The 22,285-nt window shown below is 33.1% G+C and overlaps 1 protein-coding gene across 1 annotated transcript; it reads right to left on the bottom strand.

Moving 5' to 3' along the window:
* Positions 1-9,974: 9,974 nt before the first annotated feature.
* Positions 9,975-10,807, bottom strand: LOC106403540 (RNA polymerase II C-terminal domain phosphatase-like 5). The gene is made up of 2 exons (XM_048768193.1): positions 10,499-10,807; positions 9,975-10,145 (listed from the first exon to the last, which is right to left on the bottom strand). Exons 1-2 carry the CDS (start codon positions 10,805-10,807, stop codon positions 9,975-9,977), a joined length of 480 nt encoding a protein of 159 aa, XP_048624150.1.
* Positions 10,808-22,285: the final 11,478 nt, after the last annotated feature.

Genomic DNA, 22,285 nt, shown 5'->3' with positions numbered 1-22,285 from the left:
TATTTTAAGATTTTTCTCATGGTATAAGGGAACCGTTATAATTTTTTTATCAATTAATTTAATAAAACTTCATAATACTCACTAAATAGATGGAATAACCGTTATAAAATCACTATTTTGTTGAAAAAATGAGACAACAAAGGCTCCAAACCTCTTTGAACATCATCATATGTTAGTCAATGATGCAACTATGCATTAAAATAATATTGTAGTATTTTTTGAAATTTTCTCAAAATCTGTGTGTTAATAACCCCCTACGAAAATATTGAGTTTTTGGTAACTGTTTTATATACTGAAGCCTATAATATTTAGTGTTGTTTTAAAATTTCTAACCACATTCTGCATTTGTATTAATGTATTTTAAGCTCGTTTTCATGGTACAAAGGAATCGTTATAATATTTTTATCAAGTAATTTAGTAAAACTTCATATTACTCCCTAAATAGATGGAGTAACCCTTATAAAATCAATATTTTGTTGAAAAACGGAGACAACAAAGGCTCCAAACTTCTTTGAACATCATCATATGTTAGTGCACAATGAAACTATGCATTAATATAATATTGGCGTATTTTTTGAATTTTTTAAAAAATTGTGTGTTAACCCCTACGAAAATATTGAGTTTTTGGTAAATGTTTTATATACCGAAGCCTATAATCTTTTTTGTAGTTTTAAAATTTCTCTCCATATTCTACATTTGTATTAATGTATTTTAAGATTTTTTTCAAGGTATAAGGGAACCGTTATAATTTTTGTATCAATTAATTTAGTAAAACTTCATAATACTCCCGAAATAAATGGAATAACCACTATAAAATCACTATTTTGTTGAAAAAATGAGACAACAAAGGCTTCAAACCTCTTTGAACATCATCATATGTTAGTGGAGGATGCAACTATGCACTAAAACAATATTTTTCGTATTTTGTTGAAATTTTCTTAAAATCTAAGTGTTAACACCTACGAAAATATTGAGTTTTTGGTAAATGTTTTATATATTGAAGCCTATAATCTTTAGTGTTGTTTTAAAATTACTAACCAAATTGTACATTTGTATTAATGTATTTTAAGCTCCTTTTCATGGTATAAGGGAATCGTAATAACTTTTTTTATCAATTAATTTAGTAAAACTTCTTAATACTCCCTAAATCGATGGAATAACCACTATAAAATCACTATTTTCTTAAAAAAACGGAGACAACAAACACTCCAAACCTCTTTGAACATCATCATATGTTAGTGGAAGATGCAACTATGCATTAAAACAACATCGTCGTATCTTTCAAAATTTTCTCAAAATCTATGTGTTAATCCCCTACGAAAATATTGAGGTTTTGGTAAATGTTTTATATACTGAAGCATATAATCTTTAGTGTTGTTTTAAAATTTCTAACCACATTGTTCATTTGTATTACTGTATTTTAAGATTTTTTTCAAGGTATAAGGGAACCGTTATAATTTTTGTATCAATTAATTTAGTAAAATATCATAATACTCCCTAAATAGATGGAATAACCACTATAAAATCACTATTTTGTTGAAAAAATAAGGAAATAAAGGCTGCAAACCTCTTTGAACATCTTCATATGTTAGTGGAGGATGCAACTATGCATTAAAACAATATCGTCGTATTTTTCGAAATTTTCTCAAAATCTATGTGTTAATCCCCTACGAAAATATTGAGGTTTTGGTAAATGTTTTATATACTGAAGCATATAATCTTTTGTGTTGTTTTAAAATTTCTAACCATATTCTTCATTTGTAATAATGTATTTTAAGATTTTTTTCAAGGTACGGTAACTTTCTATGATTAAATAACTGTGTTGAAGCTATGTTTTTTTGCATAAAACATTTGTGTTTATGCTCTGTGTTTGGTTCCTTTGGTTTTACAGGCCACGGAAGAAGCGGTTATGAGTTCTTCTTCGAGCAATCTTGTAGACAGGACAAGCAACCAGGCGAAGGAAGTGAAAGAAAACAAGAAAGATGCGGTAACTTTCTATGATTAAATAACTGTGTTGAAGCTATATTTTTTGCATAAAACATTTGTGTTTATGCTCTGTGTTTGATTCCTTTGGTTTTGCAGGCCACAGAAGAAGCGGTTATGAGTTCTTCTTCGAGCAATCATGTAGACAGGACAAGCAACCAGGCCAAGGAAGTGAAAGAAAACAAGAAAGATGCGGTAACTTTCTATGATTAAATAACTGTGTTGAAGCTATGTTTCTTGCATAAAACATTTGTGTTTATGCTTTGTGTTTGGTTCCTTTGTTTTGCAGGCCACGAAAGAAGCGGTTATGAAGTGAAAGAAAACAAGAAAGATGCGGTAACTTTCTATGATTAAATAACTGTGTTGAAGCTATGTTTTTTGCATAAAACATTTGTGTTTATGTTCTGTGTTTGGTTCCTTTGGTTTTGCAGGCCACGAAAGAAGCGGTTATGAGTTCTTCTTCGAGCAATCTTGTACACAGGACAAACAATCAGGCCAAGGAAGTGAAAGAAAACAAGAAAGATGCGGTAACTTTCTATGATTAAATAACCGTTTTGAAGCTATGTTTTTTGCATAAAAAAATTGTGTTTATGCTCTGTGTTTGGTTTCTTTGGTTTTGCAGGCCACAGAAGAAGCGGTTATGAAGTGAAAGAAAACAAGAAAGATGCGGTAACTTTCTATGATTAAATAATTGTGTTGAAGCTATGTTTTTTGCATAAAGCATTTGTGTTTATGCTCTGTGTTTGGTTCCTTTGGTTTTGCAGGCCACGGAAGAAGCGGTTATGAGTTCTTTTTCGAGCAATCTTGTAGACAGGACAAGCAACCAGGCCAAGTAAGTGAAAGAAAACAAGAAAGATGCGGTAACTTTCTATGATTAAATAATTGTGTTGAATCTATGTTTTTTGCATAAAACATTTGTGTTTATGCTCTGTGTTTGGTTCCTTTGGTTTTGCAGGCCACGGAAGAAGCGGTTATGAGTTCTTATTCGATCAATCTTGTAGACAGGACAAACAACCAGGCCAAGAAAGTGAAAGAAAACAAGAAAGATGCGGTAACTTTCTATGATTAAATAACTGTGTTGAAGCTATGTTTTTTGCATAAAACATTTGTGTTTATGCTCTGTGTTTGGTTCTTTTGGTTTTGCAGGCCACAGAAGAAGCGGTTATGAGTTCTTCTTCGAGCAATCTTGTAGACAGGACAAGCAACCATGCCAAGGAAGTGAAAGAAAACAAGAAAGATGTGGTAACTTTCTATGATTAAATAACTGTGTTGAAACTATGTCTTTTGCATAAAACATTTGTGTTTATGCTCTGTGTTTGGTTCCTTTGGTTTTGCAGGCCTTGGAAGAAGCGGTTATGAGTTCTTCTTCGAGCAATCTCTTAGACAGGACAAGCAACCAGTCCAAGTAATTGAAAGAAAACAAGAAAGATGCGGTAACTTTCTATGATTAAATAACTGTGTTGAAGCTATGTTTTTTGCATAAAACATTTGTGTTTATGCTCTGTGTTTGGTTTCTCTGGTTTTGCAGGCCACGGAAGAAGCGGTTATGAGTTCTTCTTCAAGCAATCTTGTAGACAGGACAAGCAACCAGGCCAAGGAAGTGAAAGAAAACAAGAAAGATGCGGTAACTTTCTATGATTAAATAATTGTGTTAAAGCTGAGTAAATCTATCGTTTTTGCATAAAACATTTGTGATTATGCTCTGTGTTTGGTTCCTTTGGTTTTTCAGGAGTCTGCTCCTTCTACATCGGACCATGTTATTCTTGACATTACCCAGGCAAAGAACCCGCAAGAAACGCATTTGCTGGTAACTTTCTAACTTTCTTAAAATTATGTTAGAAGTTTGTCCTAAATCTGTCGTTTTTGCATAAAACATTTGTGTTTATGCTATGTGTTTGGTTCCTTTGGTTTTGCAGGAGTCTGCTCCTTCTACATCGAACCATGTTATTCTTGACATTACCCAGGCAAAGAACCCGCAAGAAACGCATTTGCTGGTAACTTTCTAACTTTCTTATAATTAGGTTAGAAGTTTGTCCTAAATCTATCGTTTTTGCATAAAACATTGTGTTTATGCTCTGTGTTTGGTTTCTTTGGTTTTGCAGGCCACGGAAGAAGCGGTTATGAGTTCTTCTTCAAGCAATCTTGTAGACAGGACAAGCAACCAGGCCAAAGAAGTGAAAGAAAATAAGAAAGATGCGGTAACTTTCTATGATTAAATAACTGTGTTGAAGCTATGTTTTTTGCATAAAACATTTGTGTTTATGCTCTTTGTTTGGTTCCTTTGGTTTTGCAGGCCACGGAAGAAGCGGTTATGAGTTCTTCTTCGAGCAATCTTGTAGACAGGACAAGCAAGCAGGCAAAGGAAGTGAAAGAAAACAAGAAAGATGCGGTAACCTTCTACGATTAAATAACTGTGTTGAAGCTATGTCTTTTACAAAAAACATTTGTGTTTATGCTCTTTGTTTGGTTCCATTGGTTTTGCAGGCCACAGAAGAAGCGGTTATGAGTTCTTCTTCGAGCAATCTTGTAGACAGGACAAGCAACCAGGCTAAGGAAGTGAAAGAAAACAAGAAAGATGCGGTAACTTTCTATGATTAAATAACTGTGTTGAAGCTATGTCTTTTGCATAAAACATTTGTGTTTATGCTCTGTGTTTGGTTTCTTTGGTTTTGCAGGCCACGGAAGAAGCGGTTATGAGTTCTTCTTCGAGCAATCTTGTAGACAGGACAAGCAATCAGGCGAAGGAAGTGAAAGAAAACAAGAAAGATGTGGTAACTTTCTATGATTAAATAATTGTGTTGAAGCTATGTTTTTTTGCATAAAACATTTGTGTTTATACTCTGTGTTTGGTTCATCTGGTTTTGCAGGCCACGGAAGAAGCAGTTATGAGTTCCTCTTCGAGCAATCTTGTAGACAGGACAAGCAACCAGGCCAAGGAAGTGAAAAAAACAAGAAAGATGCGGTAATTTTCTATGATTAAATAACTGTGTTAAAACTGAGTAAATCTATTGTTTTTGCATAAAACATTTGTATTTATGCTCAGTGTTTGGTTCATTTGGTTTTTCCGAAACAAAAAATTTCTCGTTCCACCTCACTTCCTGCGGATATGAGTTCTTCTTTGAGCTCTGTTGCTAACAGGACAAGATTCTTCGAGGCAATGATAGAAAACAACAAAATTTCTTCCCACTCGATAACTACTTCAAACATGGAAAGATTTTATAAGTATATCACTGTCTTTTTGAGGAAAAGATTTTATGCGTTTATGTTGATGTGTATTTGGTTCGAAATTGAATTTGCAGGGAACAGAAATAGCCAAAAAAGCTAAACCCAAGAATGAGGCTTCTCATCTCAACCGAGCGCCGATAGTGCACAAAGTTGAGCACATTTTGCTCATGATTCTTGAGGAATTGAAGGAGGTCAAAACGATGGCGATGACAAAAGCAACAGGAGGAAATGCGTGTGGTGATCCAAAGCCTGCAAGTGCAACAGGAGTAAATGCGTGTGGTGATCCAAAGCCTGCAAGTACATGGTGGGAACCGAGTACTGCAGGCAGCAGCATGAAGGGCTTATATTCTATGGTTTCTGTTATGTTAAACAGCCTCCTCATTACCGCAGGTATCAATCCTGCGCATACCTCAGACGATTGGCCTTTGAAGAAAGTTTATCAGATTGGGGTCTGGGTGGGGACACTCTTCGCTGCTATCTCACTCGTGGCGTTGGTGGTAGTCAATGCCCTCTCTTCCTCTATGCAGTCGAGAACATTGACTTTCATAGGCATCATCATGGGCGTGGCGTTCTTGGCGCTTCTTGTTGTCTTTTCAGAAGCGACGCTTCTGATGTCGCCGGACACCTTGGCGTATTGTGTAGGTGGAGTTCTCCTTGTGCTTGCAGTTTTGGCGGTCCTCTACTTCGTCTGCGAATCATTTAGAAGTTTCCTCGGCAAATATGGTATTAGTCTTACCGGTACCGCTGAAAACGCAGCATTCTTGGTGAGGACACAAACTTTCGAGCATAAGAACGACTCAAATGTCTCCGCCGACTCAAATGTCTCCGCCATCTCAAATGTCTCCGCCGTCTCAAATGTCTCCGCCAACTCAGATGTCTCCGCCGACTCAGTTGTCTCTGCCGACTCAGATGTCATGCCGGCGTTGGAGTAAGCCTGACCGGTACCGTATGGTTTTGAGAAGATAGTATATTCGTTGATACTTTGCTATATTTTGTATCATTGTACGTATGCACATAACTAGTTACTCTGTTGGTTTAATTGACCTTTCAAAAAGAAATGAAAAAGGAGAGTTAGATTGACTAACATCGAAGAACCTATATAATAGTTTAAGTTGCATACTTGCATGTGAACACAAGAATGGTTACGTAACTTTAATTATACTTGTGAGTAATTGTTTAGTTCATTATCATTGATTCAAAACAATTATATGAGTGAATATGAGATTGTCAATGACAATGATAGTGTAGGCGTAACGTTGTTAATGAAATTGTCGACAATTTTACTTAGCCATATCAAAAAGGCACCAGATCGGGGGACCCTTCTTGTTTTTTTTTGGTTGAGTTGGCCAAGTTTTGTAATAAAAAAACAACAAATGATTTATAGCTTATTTGGTACATGCAAAAACAGGATTCTTATAAAAATAAGTTATTTTAATTTTTGTTACTTAAATTTACAAGAAACCTGACGAGACATAAAGAAGTTCATGCTCGGAGTGAAAGATCAAATAATTGTAGTATTATATTGGTTGTTTGACCTTACAAGTTATAGAAAATATATTTCGTCGAGGAGCAAGAAAAAAGGGAAGTGTAAAAGATGTAAAAGAGAGGAATTGAATGGTAAGGTCGCTGGAATACAGTGATAATCAAACAAGGACTGTGTGGTATGGTATATATGGTTTGAAATTCGAATAATCAAACAAACACAATGATTTGAACCAAAAGATGCTTTCTCATCTTTTTATTCATAATAACAAACAAAGCAGAGATTCAGCAACCCCAAGAGAAGTCCTTACCGTACACATTTCAATGTTGACGAAGAATACGATGTCTTGGATCCCCAAGAAACCAGATAATAGAGAAATTGAACCGAGAACGTACTCGTACACACTTTTTCTCCTGTAGTTTCTTTCAGCAATTTAACAGATATCCTCCATAATAAAACATCAACATAAAAAACAAAAAACAAAACAAGTCTAACCAACCAATCAAAATACATAAATCAATAGAAGGAAAAAAATATATGATTATTCATAAAATATTCCTTTTAAAATATGATTATTATATGATGTAGCTAAAAAACACGATTAAAGAACAATTCATGGACACATATATGGTTTTATAGTGACATGAAAAAAAATAACAACATTACTTTGCAATATTATTATCTTCTATATTATAAAGTAGAAGTACTTTGGGAATGTTTAAAAACAAAAATAACATAATTAAAAAGAAATTATGTTTGTTTGAAAAAATATATAAAGAGTATATTAAAAAAAAAGAGTGGTTTTGTTATTAAAAAATTTGAAGTCCATTATATTTTTTTTTAAATTATATGTTAGGACCAGATTTAAAATATACGAAAATGACTCAATCTAATTAATTTTTGTGTAACTGGTCCAATCTAATTAACTAAAACATATTTTGTCTAATTAATCATTAAACAAAATTCAAAACAAAAACTGATTTCAAAATATACATGTATTCAAAATTAATTTTTACTAATGTATTTCCAGTAACCATTATAAAAAATTTCAATATATATAAAAAATAAAATACAAAGGAACTAATAGATTGAGTAAACCTTCTTTCTAATTTTTTTATGGACCACCGAAATAGAATTAGATATACAATACTAGAAATAGCTAGAATATTGGGTTACAATATCAAATAAACAATAAAAAATAATAATATATGAATGTATTCGTATTACAAATACAATAATAGTCAAACAATAATACATAACGGAACCATAATTTTTAAAATCTAACAATTACCAATAATTTTTATAATATTATCTATACTATTAAAACAGAATCTCTCGTAAGATTTTACCCTATTTTAGAGTTATTTACATTGTCATGCCACTGCCTTTTTTGAATTTTTATAAAATACTTTTGCCAATTATATATTTGGCCAATCAAAAACAAGACAATTTTAAAACAAGAATTATCCAGCAAATAATAAATGCACGTAAGGAAAAAATATCTTTTGCTGTTAAACATAAGGCAACTTATGCTATTTGGCAATCCAAATGACTGATCCTACAATTAATAATAATTAATAACACATACTATTGATATAATATTTATAGTTACTATGGTAAAAATGATGAACTCTCAATCATTTTTTCTGCAATTTTTCTCAATCACTTTTCGTATATATATATAGTATATTCTCTCTCTTGCATTATTTTTTTGAAAATGTGTATATAAAATTGCACTGAGTTCACGCCGATGCTTATGAATCATATGATTCCAGTCTCATCACCTCTAGAGTTTATATAATCATTTCAGAATCAAATATAATTTTTTTAAATGCATGATATGATCAAAATTAAATCATTCCTTCCACCGGTAAAAGTTATTTATCGAAAGTAAAATATTTTCTTAAAATATCATTTTTACCATATTTTAGCAACTGTCAAACTTTCAAAAATGTGATTTCGAAATCAACCAAAATATTTTCAGAATCTTATCTACAATTCAATTAAAATCGAAAACTTCTACGTATCTTAATAAAAGTTAGTAACTTTGCAGTTAATGATTTAAAAAAGATTTCATTAACTATCTCGAGTCGAGTTCAAATATATCTTAAATGCTCAAAAGCTAAAAATTAAATAATATAAAACATATAACTTTAAATAATGTAAAATTAAATATCTAAGATTAAAATTAAAATTGGATTTATTTGAAATTTTGATGGAGGACGATTTTTTTATAGATATTTCCGGTGTTTTGAGCATTTTAGTGGATCCTAAATATTTGCTTAGAGTCAGGTTTGAATCTGGTTCTTCCTATATTAAAATTGTATATTCAATCATGTATTAATCAATTTTGATTTGAGTTTGGTACTACTTTTTTGGATCAGGTCCGATTCGTTTTTTGGATCCGGATATTTTGCACAACTCTATCATTTATCATAATTTTTTTTATAAAAAACAAAATTTGATCAATGCAAGACATGTTAGATGATGTATTACTCCGTTAAAGTTTTTAACTTTTAAAAATAAACTAAAACAAATACGAGACAGGCCAATGCTTATTTAAATAAAATATATATAAAACTTAAAATATACACTTATATATAAATTATAGTTTATAATAAACCAAGTTTTGTAAACAAAATAATCCTGCGCTTTGAAAGCGCGGGTCAAAATCTAGTTACAAATTAAAATAAACACTCGTGCTAATCTAGTTTAATATTAAAAACATTTACCATTGTGACCAAAAAAAAAAACTAACATACCAATATATACGGAATTAGTCATTAATATAAAACCGAACTGGAACTAAGTTGGATATTAAGTTTTTTTTTTCAATTTTACTACCCACACTGAACCAAATTTGTAAATATTAAATGGTTTTAAATCTATAAACTGAAAATAAAAACCAAAATACCAAAACGAAAATCAAACGTCCAGATGTATTTGCAGCCCGCGGCAAGAATCAAGTTTTCGTGGACTAAACCACCAACTAAAACCGTTTAATTGAATCAAATGGGAGATCAGCTGTTAGCATGGTCGGAACTCATTGGTTATTAGATGATGATGATGACGACGAAGATTTTGGATTGTATAGCAGTACAGTAAGAGAAAACGATGAATCATGATCATGATTATTAAGCTTTTACCCTCCAAATCTAGAGAAAACAAACAAACATTCATGATACAGTGACAGTTATGGTTGATCTTAGAGCTCATGTGTGTTCGTTTGTTTGTTACAAGTTTCAGAAGCAACAGCGATAAAAACAACAAGAAGGATTAAAGATTATGACTCTAAGGGAAAAAGCAACGCCCTAACATCTCTCAAATCTTCGTCTTTCTCAGTGAAGAATTTACGGTGCACTTCTTTCAGTAACTCAAGAGCATTCGCCAACCCACCATCCTCGGCGTCCTCATCTATCCTCTCTTCTGCGTAAGAAAACTCTGGATGTCTTGTCTGAACAAATCAACCACTTTGTGATCCAAGTCTTGTTGTTGTCGCAGCGTTTTGAAATATTGGTAAGGCCTGATCTGCAGCAGGTTCGTGTGGTCCTCGGGCCACCAATACGCGAGCTTATCGTCGAGGATGACAACCCCCGCTCTTCTGCCAAGACTAAATCTAGATTCTTCATCTCACTGTCTCTGTATGTGATGATGCGTTTCCCAAAGTAAGTTCCTTGAGGATCAAGCAAGGATATCACTTCTTTGCGATGCTCAGGGTGGGAGTGCTCGAACACATGCATCTGGAACAGCTTGTTGGCTTCGAGCAGGAACTCACGAGCGAAAGGTCGTAGCTTACACAAGTCATGCCGTTTTTGATCGCCACATATCATCGGACTTTGACTCGACTTCTACCGTTAGATATTTCTCTTTTTCTGAGAGCAATGAAACTGGGCGAGAGTCGTAAAGCGTGTCGTGTAGACTGAGGACTAAAGTGAGCTTCTTCTCCATTAAAGACTTCATCCAAACATGGCGTTTCATAGTCCCCACATATTCTGGACGAAACTCTAGACCGTTCTTGAGGTAATAAAAAGGTATGAACGCATGGTGTTGAGTATCCACAGCCCTTTTGCAATGAGTGCAAAATCCATCTTGAACAATATCGTGAACACAAGCCATATGGTCAACTCTTACGGGAAACGAACTAACCCTATAGTTTCTATATATAATTGGAAACATTAAGTATTCCAAAACACTTGTCTCAGTCAAAAAAAAAAAAAGGGAAGATTGATTAACTAAAAAAAGGAAACATGAATTCAATAGTTTTTTTTAGAAAACTATATCGGAATGTCACAGAATTAATTAAAAAAAAAGAAAATTTGCTAACGTGTCACTCATAACTCATATCATATCTTTAGTGAAGCTCTTTGAGGAAAAATCTGTCTATTTTCTATTGACAGTAGTGTGTTTCTTTGCACACTTGGTTTCTTGTTCTTGTAGGAGAAAGACCAAAGGTGCATTGGCTCAGCCTTTTGATACTTATGATTAGCAGGCACACAAAGTCAAGCTAGAGACTTAAAACAAGCTCACTTGGGAGGAAGTCCCATGTCTATCCCTATATATATATTATTGTTTTACTTGTGTGGTTTTTCTTTTGTGTGTTTAATAAGTGTGTTTAAAATTTTTAGGTGATTCTCCTCTTAATCAAAGAGAAAGATGGCCATCCAGCAAAGCTACAAGTGTTAAAATTATTCAACTCCATCTAGCAACTCCAAGCTAAGTGTCTCTACAACCATTGTAAATACATAGTCTTCTTGTTTGTTTCCTCTAGACCTCTTCTTTCACCTTGCTCTCACACAAGAGACTGTGTGAAGTAAGTGTGGGGGGAGAGTCTACTTATCTCACATGTTTTCTGTTTTGTTTACTTGTCATAAGCATTGCATATCCATTTGCATAGAAAATCCATAAAAAAAAAAAAAAAAAAACATTTGCATCTTTAGGTTTGAGTCTAGATCATATAGAATGCATAGGTAAATTTCCTATGTAGGACTCATGCAATGAACTCATTGTTGATACCCTTTTGAATCATAATAAGTAGCTTGAGCTTCTTCTGAATTTCTTGTAGACTTCGAGCCTTGAAAACTCCTCTTAAGACTCATTGAATCTTACTCTTTGAAACCAACTCCGATCTTAATTGACTAAAATGAACTTAATGCTTCTTGCTTATGGTCTCTTGAGTACTAAATCATGGCTTTACACACACTTGAGCTTGTATAAACCATTTTACCAATCTTTTTGACAACTCAAGTGGTAGTCCATACCCTAAACCCTTCCCTTCTTTCAAACCATCATTAATTGTTGAGTGAGGTCTTTTTGTGAAAGCTTGTCATGTGCAAAATCTTGAGAGTATTAGGAGCGACATTGATTTGTTCTCATCTCTTGCTAGCATTAGGACCTCTTTTGGGCTAGAATCTAGGATGGTGGTTGGAATGATGTGCTTTAATTATTTTGATCTTGAGGATTGAATTGGGAAAGATTATGTAAAGGAAATGAATCAAAAAAAAAAAAAAAAAAAAAGAGTGTGTCTAAAAAAAAATATATATATATAGCTCAGATTGTGTCAATGAAAACCCCAAAAAGAAAAAAAAAGTGTTCATTGGGTAAGAGATGAAAATGGGTGTACATTTGGGATTTGAGATGAAGAAAAGAAAGGGGTAGAACTTAAAAATTGTCTAGGAAAAGGGTACAATGATGAGAACCGATTTATGTATGCATTAATTGCTCCTTTTCTTAGATAAATTTTGCATAATGATCAAACTCATATTCTTGAGTGTAAGTCACCATAGCAAAATGTATTTGGACCCTTCTCATTCTTCACATTAAGCCATTTTTCTCACCAAACCAAATGATTTGGACCAATTGGCAATTTGCGAGAACTTATGATGATCTTATTGAATGTGAGAGTTGGTTGATTTGAGGATTCATGATAATGAGTTAAAATATCAAAGGAATTGATAGGCCGAGAGAAGTTAGAGCTAATAAAAACAAATTGCTCTTGCTATTTGGTATGATTTTGTAAGGATATCACAACGATGGCATTGAAGAGTTTCTTAAGGTCATGAATTTCCATTTGTGTATTGAAACATCACTTCCCATGTTCTTGAAAGTTTACTTGAGGACAAGTAAAGGACTAGTGTGGGGGAGTTGATATCTCATGATTTTTATAAGTTTTAGATTCATATTTTAGCTTATTATGATCATTTTAGGTTGCATTTAGGTCTTTGTGTTGTATTTGCATACTCATTTGCATATCATAGGGGTTGGAATGCTTATTTGGAAGTTTGGGGCGAAATTCAAGGGTTATACTGCAAAGTTTGGAAGTTTGGGTCCACTGTGATGTTAACAAGAATCCAGGGACCAAGGTTGCAAATTCGTAATATTCGCTTGGGCTAAATCGCGCATTGGAAACTTTGGGTTTGATTCGCAAGGGCATTTTTGCACATTCCAAAGGCTGGGTCCGTTTTGTAAAGAATCAAAAGGACAGGGACTGGTTTTGAAAATAATGAGAAGAAGTCTCCATTGGAGGAGATCGAGAGTTTGGTTTCAACGCGAACGACGGCGAGGCTGATTCCAACCACGGCAAAGCTCGACGACGATGAGACTCGAGCACCTGAGAGCACGACCTGGAGGAGGATAGCTCGAGAAATGGAGAGGTCGTGGACATGAGACCTCACGTCGATGGCATCCGGTCGCGGTGAAGGATGATCCCGACGACGAGAATGAGCACGGCCACGGGAGATAGAGAGGCCGTGAGCCAGTGACGACGAAGGAGACGACGGCTGAAGCTGGAGACGAGGAAGCTCGGGTCTCGAGACAAAGAAAGAGCGAATCGGAGCTCAAGCTCGAAGAAGTTCACAGCGACTTGGCAAAACGAGTTAGTGAGGTCGCCGCATCATGAGCGTGTGCTGGAGCGAGTGATTGAAGCGACGTGATGAACTCGCTCGGAAAATTCCACATCGAAGATCAATCACCAGAGCGACTTGGTGGAGCGAGGTGCAAACGTCGCTGTGGAGAAGAAGGGAAATGATTGACCGGTTTATTCCGGTTTGACCTGGTTTAATTCACTAAACCAGCTCGAGTTTGACATCTCTTATATATAGTTTTAAACCTAAAAACCTAATCTCATCTCATTTTTCTCTCAAGAACTTGCCTCCCTTTGTAAAAAAAAAAGCTTGAATCTTTATATCATAATCTAAGGAAGTTTTTAATTCTATATCTTGTTTCTCCTTCTCATAAACATGGTGAGCCTTGAATCCATCATGGGTTTGAGGTTTCTCATGGAGATTAGAGAGTAGACACTCCTTGGATTCATGGTTAAGGTAGATTAGGGTGATTAAGTGTAGATTTAGGGTGTTTTATTGTAGATCCTTGTATGAACTTGCTTGTTGAGTATTTTTAATGCTTGTTTAGTCTTGATCACTCTAAACCTGATTTCTAAACACTTCTCATCAGACATGATTAGATGAAGTGTTTGAATCAACTCAACTAAGCTCTAGTGAGATTAGCCAAGGACACTTGATGTTAAAATTGCTAGATAGTTATTAAACTTGAACTTAAAGATTACTTGATTGAATTAAGCCAAAGACATTTGATGTTTAATGATTTCTAAGCAAATGGACATTTACCTAGACATAGGACTTGTCTAGAATTGTGTTTAGACTTAAGAGATTACTTTGATTGAAAGTTGTCACCTTTAGATTGAACCTTGATCACCTTATATCAATTATCCTTACCATGGATCCATCCTTAGTATTTGATTGAATTCTTGCACTTATTTCTTGATTGGATTTGAGATCACCTTGTTTATATTTCTAGGATATTAGTTTGTTACAAATCATCTATCTTCTTGTTTGCTTAGATTAGGAAGGTTTGTGTATTCTTGGTGTTATAAGTCTCTAGTTCTCTGTGGATTCGATCCTAAAATGCTACAATGACATACCATTCGATTGTGGTATTGTTGGCACATTAGGTTAATTGGTGTGTGCTTAAACGCGTAATCATATCTCTGACATTTACCTTTCACAGCAAGCAACTTCAGTCTTATTATCTTATCCACAAACTTATAAAGTAAACCCTCATCCCTTGGCTGCTCCCCATGGCGACGAGCATTTCTCTCCCGCCAGATACTATGAACCAGAACTTGAAAAGCATAGCAAAACAGAAACCCCTCTGTAGTCTTTTGATGTTGTCTTGAAATAGCATCAATGATATCATTCCATTCATAAGTAAACTCACTTCCCATAATTCCTTCAGCTAACTCCCTCCAGATTTTCCTAGATATCTACATCCAAAAATAGATGTTGACAAGTCTCTGCAGTCTCTGTACATAAAACACAAGTCTCATCAACTGCGTTGTTCCAGAGCTTCATTCTATCACATGTTGGCAGTCTGCTTCTTATAGCCACCCAAACAACAAAGGAGAATTTAAGAGTAGACTGAGGAAACCATACCCCTTTGTTCCAATCACAAACCAGCTGAGCTTGACGCATAGATTGCCAAGTCTTTTTCGTTGAGAATTTGTTTGCAAAAGTATTTCCATTCTGCTTCCAGAGAGGGATATTGTCTTCTACACTTCTCCTATTTTGAACCTTCTCAATTTCTTCTTCCACCTCATTTAGTATACTCAGTCTGTGCCTTCGTCTACGATGTCCCGTTAAAACATCAGCAACATGTAAGTTCTCAGTAATACCCATAGCCAATTTCCCTCCTCTGCCCAATACAGCCTTCAAACATCCAAGTTGATACCAAGAATCATACCAAAAAGATGTATGCTCCCCATTATAAACATCCATCTTTAGGTATTGCTTAGCATAATCCCTTAGCTTCAAAATTTTGTTCCACATCCAAGAGCCTGCAGCTGCATTTCTCATCGACCAGAAAGACGCCTTTCGAATCAAATAGCAGTGAATCCATTTGACCCATAAAGATGAACGACAAGCAAAGATCCTCCAGAGTAGCTTCAGACCAAGAACCAGATTGATTTCCTTAAGCGGTCGTAGCCCCAAACCCCCTTCACACTTCGGCAGACATACATCCTTCCAACTAACTTTGGCTTTGCTTGACTTTAAATCTGGACCAGACCAAAGGAAAGCAGAGCATAGAAAAGATCTTTCGTCGAGGAGCAAGAAAAAGGGAAAAGTGTAAAAGATGTAAAAGAGAGGAATTGAATGGTAAGGTCGCTGGAATACAGTGATAATCAAACAAGGACTGTGTGGTGTGGTATATATGGTTTGAAATTCGAATAATCAAACAAACACAATGATTTGAACCAAAAGATGCTTTCTCATCTTTTTATTCATAATAACAAAGCAGAGATTCAGCAACCCCAAGAGAAGTCCTTACCGTACACATTTCAATGTTGACGAAGAATACGATGTCTTGGATCCCAAGAAACCAGATAATAGAGAAATTGAACCGAGAACGTACTCGTACACACTTTTTCTCCTGTTATTGTTTCTTTCAGCAATTTAACAGATATCCTCCATAATAAACATCAACATAAAAACAAAAAACAAAACAAGTCTAAACCAACCAATCAAAATACATAAATCAATAGAAGGAAAAAAAATACTAATATCATTATAAAAAATATTCCTTGCTTTCAAAGACACGGGGCAGGACATGAGTTACGTCGTGATATCCTCCATTAAAGAACAATTCATGAAGGGCCTTAAGGTTTGTCAATAAGACAGCCATATCTTCACCATTCTCTCTTTTTCCCTCCAACTCGAAAACTTTATTATTCTTGAAGAAATTAAGAGCTTTTGCTAGGACCCCGTCGACGACCTTGTTGCTGCTGTTTGCTTTGAAATACTCGTACTTGGGAGATATAATGACCAGGTTAGGTAAGTCTCGCTTCCTCCACGATCTAGGTTCATAGTCAAAGACAATCACCCCACGTGGTTCCGCCAAAACAAGTTCCAATGACTTCAAACCACCGCTGTCTCTACTTGTAATGATTCGATTCCCAAAGTACACCATATGCGGATCAAGCAAACTGACCACTTTCTTGGCATGGTCAGGGCTATAGTTTGTGAAAACGTGCATGGTGAAAAACTCTTTTGCTTCCGACAAGAAGTCACGGACAAACGGTCGAAACTTGACCAATATGTCGTCGTTAGGAAGACGAAATATGTCATCTCTTAATAATCCTGAATCATCATCAGCAATCTGGGAGAGTTTGATACTGTGGATGAGGATGTGTTCTAAGCCAAGAACCAGGTGAAGCTTCTTTTGTCCCAACCCGATCCTTAACTTGCGTTGCTTAGTAGAAGCCGCGAACTCGGGGCTCAACTGTAAATACCTGCTGATGTAACTGAAAGATGGGGCGTACTCAAAAATATCAAGGAAATATCCGCATCGGCAACATTGACCGTAGCAATACATTCGATGAGGACAATCAGGATCACGAGAAGGTGATGATATCTGGGCCATCCTAGCCAAGTCGTTCGTTTTCACTCGAGATTTGCATCGACGACAGATTTGACGGTGAACAACCCAGTGCTTGCATGTAGTCGCCATTAATTAATTGATATTCTCAGACCAAAGGTTCCTTTCGAGTTTTAACTTTTCACCTTATAAGTAAGTTTATGAAACCCTTTTATACACACACTTCCCAAAAAAATATATAGGAATTAGCAATCTTCCATTTTTAATATAAATAACACGGTTATTAAGCTAAAAAAAAAAAAAAAAAAAAAAAAAAAGGAAAGAGCTTAATTAATCAATTTTACAAAATTTACCAGAGTAGGGTCGCGGTTGGGTTACCAGTTTGGCGAAATAGCTTGTTACACAACCCTACTTACCTTGTTGTACATAAAACCTCGCTTCTTTCTCCAAAAACACCTAACAATTACACCGCTTCTCACAGAGCTGCAGCTGGCGTATCAATGTCTATGCAAGGCCCTATAGTCCCCACAGACAGTAGTAACACAAGCATCTCTTACTTTTTGCAAGTATAACTTGAATCTCTACATCTTCTTTAATGTTGTGGATTCTGTCTGGCAGTATTACGTGGACAAGAACCTGGAAGCTAGAACGAAGGCTATAGAAAGAGAAGCAGATTTAGAAGAGAAATCACCAAAAGTGAAGGCGAAGTTAAAGATGTGATCAAAAGCAGAGAAAGAAACGAGGAAAAAGCAGAAGATGGCTAAACAGAAGTCCAACGCCAGCACGAACTCCAAGAGATGGAACTGAACACTGAGAAGAGTCTGAGATATTTTATAAGAAAGTCTTCTTTACATCTTTATTAAGGAACGATTAAGAAACTTAACTGCCTCAGTATTGGATTAGAGGTTGATCACTTGTAGCCAGATTCAATACTAGTAGTTAGCTCGCCACATTTATCTGGAAGCAAATAACCAAACTGAAAGAAACAAAACCAAACCGAATTTTTGTAAATATTCGAGCAACTGAACTGAAACCGAATTTTTTAAAATAAAATTATATATCTAAGAAATATTAATTACATTTAGTTTCTAAATAAGTAAATACGGCTTATAAATACAATTATCAAAAAACTTAAATATTTTTTTTATCTGAAATAATTTAAATTTTTTGTCTAAACAATCCGAATGATCTAATATCTAATCTATTAAAACAAGAGTATATTTTAGAAATAGCCCTGAGTTTTTCACTATATTTACCAACCCCTGCCATTGAGCTAATTTTTTCATTTTTTAAATAAACTAAATCAGAATAAAATCAAACCGTTGAGTCACTATGTTTTTGATCTATTAAATACAAACTTATATTGTACACATAAATTTTGTGGAAGCTAATAACTACTTTCCATATATTCACTTTTCGAAATTACTCCTAAATATGCTTACACTTTTCTAACGTGAATCAATATAAGGAATATGCTCAGTAAAATTTTCAACATTGCAATATTTTAACCTCAAATTACGGTACAAAGAAAATATTGCCATATCATTAGTTTAATTTCAAAATATCTAAACAAGATTTTAGGAATGTTGAAAAAAATATCGCAGATATACCCTACCTATAATCTCTCCATATCTGACTATTAAATTCAAAAATAAGAGTTAACCTACATCGTTTCACCATGTCAATATAACCTACATCATTTCACCATGTCAATATATATAGCTATTCCAATTACGTACTTCCCATTCATATTCCGAAACCACAAAATAATGTCGCTTACTAAAAATCTTACACCTCTTAAGGATGTTAAACCCTACAAGACTTGATGGGAATACACACGAAGTTACTTCATTCGTGAAATCAAAACACCGGTTATGGGGGAGAGTCTCTTGAGTGCATTCTTGAAATCAGAACACCGGTTATGGGGAGAGTCTCTTTGAAACAAATATCCTAATATTCATTCCTCAACATAATTTTTAAAAAATTCTTAAAATATATAGATAGTTATATAAATTTATCTTATGTTTGGAAACATGGATATCAATATATTAAAAAAATAATGGGCTTATGTTATCAAGAAAAATTAGAAATTCATTATATTATGAAAACTATATATATGAGTAAGCTTTAAAATATACGAAAATGGCTGGCCCAATCTAATTACCTAAAAACATCTTTGTCTAAAATAATCATAAGACAAAATTTAAATCTTATATACATATTTCAAATCAAAATATTGATTTAAAATTGATTTATATCAAAAATTGATTCAAAAATATACATATATTCAAAAATTGATTTTACTAAAATGTTTTTTATAACCATTATAAAATTGTTTTTAAATATATTTAAGAAAAATACAATACAAAGAAATTTCAAACACCAACGTAAATTATGATTTTTATACTTCATATTAAATTTTAAAATATAATATATATGATTATTCATATGATGGTACATTTAAAATATGATTACTTATATGATGGTAGCTAAAAAACACGATTAATTATATAATGACACATATATGATATTTAATAGTGACATGAAAAAAAATAACAACATACTTTTGCAATATTATATCTTCTATATTATTAAAGTAGAAGTACTTTTGGGAATGTTTAAAAACAAAAATAACATAATTAAAAAAGAAATATAATGTTGTTTGAAAATATATAAAGAAGTATATTAAAAACAAAAGAGTGGGTTTATGTTATTAAAAAATTTGAAGTCCATTATATTTTTTTTATAAATTATATGTTTAGACCAGATTTAAAATATACGAAAATGACTCAATCTAATTAATTTTTGTGTAACTGGTCCAATCTAATTAACTAAAAACATATTTTGTCTAAATTAATCATTAAACAAAATTCAAAACAAAAACTGATTCAAAAATATACATGTATTCAAAAATTAATTTTTACTAATGTATTTTCCAGTAACCATTATAAAAAAATTTCAATATATATAAAAAATAAAATACAAAGGAACTAATAGATTGAGTAAACCTTCTTTCTAATTTTTTTATGGACCACCGAAATAGAATTAGATATACAATACTAGAAATAGCTAGAATATTGGGTTACAATATCAAATAAACAATAAAAATAAATAATATATGAATGTATTCGTATTACAAATACAATAATAGTCAAACAATAATACATAACGGAACCATAATTTTTAAAATCTAACAATTACCAATAATTTTTATAATATTATCTATACTATTAAAACAGAATCTCTCGTAAGATTTTACCCTTATTTTTAGAGTTATTTACATTGTCATGCCACTGCCTTTTTTGAATTTTTATAAAATACTTTTGCCAATTATATATTTGGCCAATCAAAAACAAGACAATTTTAAAACAAGAATTATCCAGCAAATAATAAATGCACGTAAGGAAAAATATCTTTTGGCTGTTAAACATAAGGCAACTTATGCTATTTGGCAATCCAAATGACTGATCCTACAATTAATAATAATTAATAACACATACTATTGATATAATTATTTATAGTTTACTATGGTAAAAATGATGAACTCTCAATCATTTTTTCTGCAATTTTTTCTCAATCACTTTTCGTATATATATATAGTATATTCTCTCTCTTGCATTATTTTTTTGAAAATGTGTATATAAAATTGCACTGAGTTCACGCCGATGCTTATGAATCATATGATTCCAGTCTCATCACCTCTAGAGTTTATATAATCATTTCAGAATCAAATATAATTTTTTTTAAATGCATGATATGATCAAAATTAAATCATTCCTTCCACCGGTAAAAGTTATTTATCGAAAGTAAAATATTTTCTTAAAATATCATTTTTACCATATTTTTAGCAACTGTCAAACTTTCAAAAATGTGATTTCGAAATCAACCAAATATATTTTCAGAATCTTATCTACAATTCAATTAAAATCGAAAAACTTCTACGTATCTTAATAAAAGTTAGTAACTTTGCAGTTAATGATTTAAAAAAGATTTCATTAACTATCTCGAGTCGAGTTCAAATATATCTTAAATGCTCAAAAGCTAAAAATTAAATAATATAAAACATATAACTTTAAATAATGTAAAATTAAATATCTAAGATTAAAATTAAAATTGGATTTATTTGAAAATTTTGATGGAGGACGAATTTTTTTATAGATATTTCCGGTGTTTTGAGCATTTTAGTGGATCCTAAATATTTGCTTAGAGTCAGGTTTGAATCTGGTTCTTCCTATATTAAAATTGTATATTCAATCATGTATTAATCAATTTTGATTTGAGTTTGGTACTACTTTTTTGGATCAGGTCCGATTCGTTTTTTGGATCCGGATATTTTGCACAACTCTATCATTTATCATAATTTTTTTTATAAAAACAAAATTTGATCAATGCAAGACATGTTAGATGATGTATTACTCCGTTAAAGTTTTTAACTTTTAAAAATAAACTAAAACAAATACGAGACAGGCCAATGCTTATTTAAATAAAATTATATAAAACTTAAAATATACACTTATATATAAATTATAGTTTATAATAAACCAAGTTTTGTAAACAAAATAATCCTGCGCTTTGAAAGCGCGGGTCAAAATCTAGTTACAAATTAAAATAAACACTCGTGCTAATCTAGTTTAATATTAAAAACATTTACCATTGTGACCAAAAAAAAACTAACATTACCAATATTATACGGAATTAGTCATTAATATAAAACCGAACTGGAACTAAGTTGGATATTAAGTTTTTTTTTTTCAATTTTACTACCCACACTGAACCAAATTTTGTAAATATCTAAATGGTTTTTAAATCTATAAAACTGAAAATAAAAAACCAAAATACCAAAACCGAAAATCAAACGTCCAGATGTATTTGCAGCCCGCGGCAAGAATCAAGTTTTCGTGGACTAAACCACCAACTAAACCGTTTAATTGAATCAAATGGGAGATCAGCTGTTAGCATGGTCGGAACTCATTGGTTATTAGATGATGATGATGACGACGAAGATTTTGGATTGTATAGCAGTACAGTAAGAGAAACCGATGAATCATGATCATGATTATTAAGCTTTTACCCTCCAAATCTAGAGAAAACAAACAACCATTCATGATACAGTGACAGTTATGGTTGATCTTAGAGCTCATGTGTGTTCGTTTTGTTGTTACAAGTTTCAGAAGCAACAGCGATAAAAACAACAAGAAGGATTAAAGA

Source organism: Brassica napus, chromosome C9 (genome assembly GCF_020379485.1).
Source record: "Brassica napus cultivar Da-Ae chromosome C9, Da-Ae, whole genome shotgun sequence".
Taxonomy (NCBI): Eukaryota; Viridiplantae; Streptophyta; class Magnoliopsida; order Brassicales; family Brassicaceae; genus Brassica; species Brassica napus.
The sequence above is the reverse complement of the archived record's forward strand: the minus strand, read 5'-3'. Positions and strand labels throughout refer to the sequence as shown.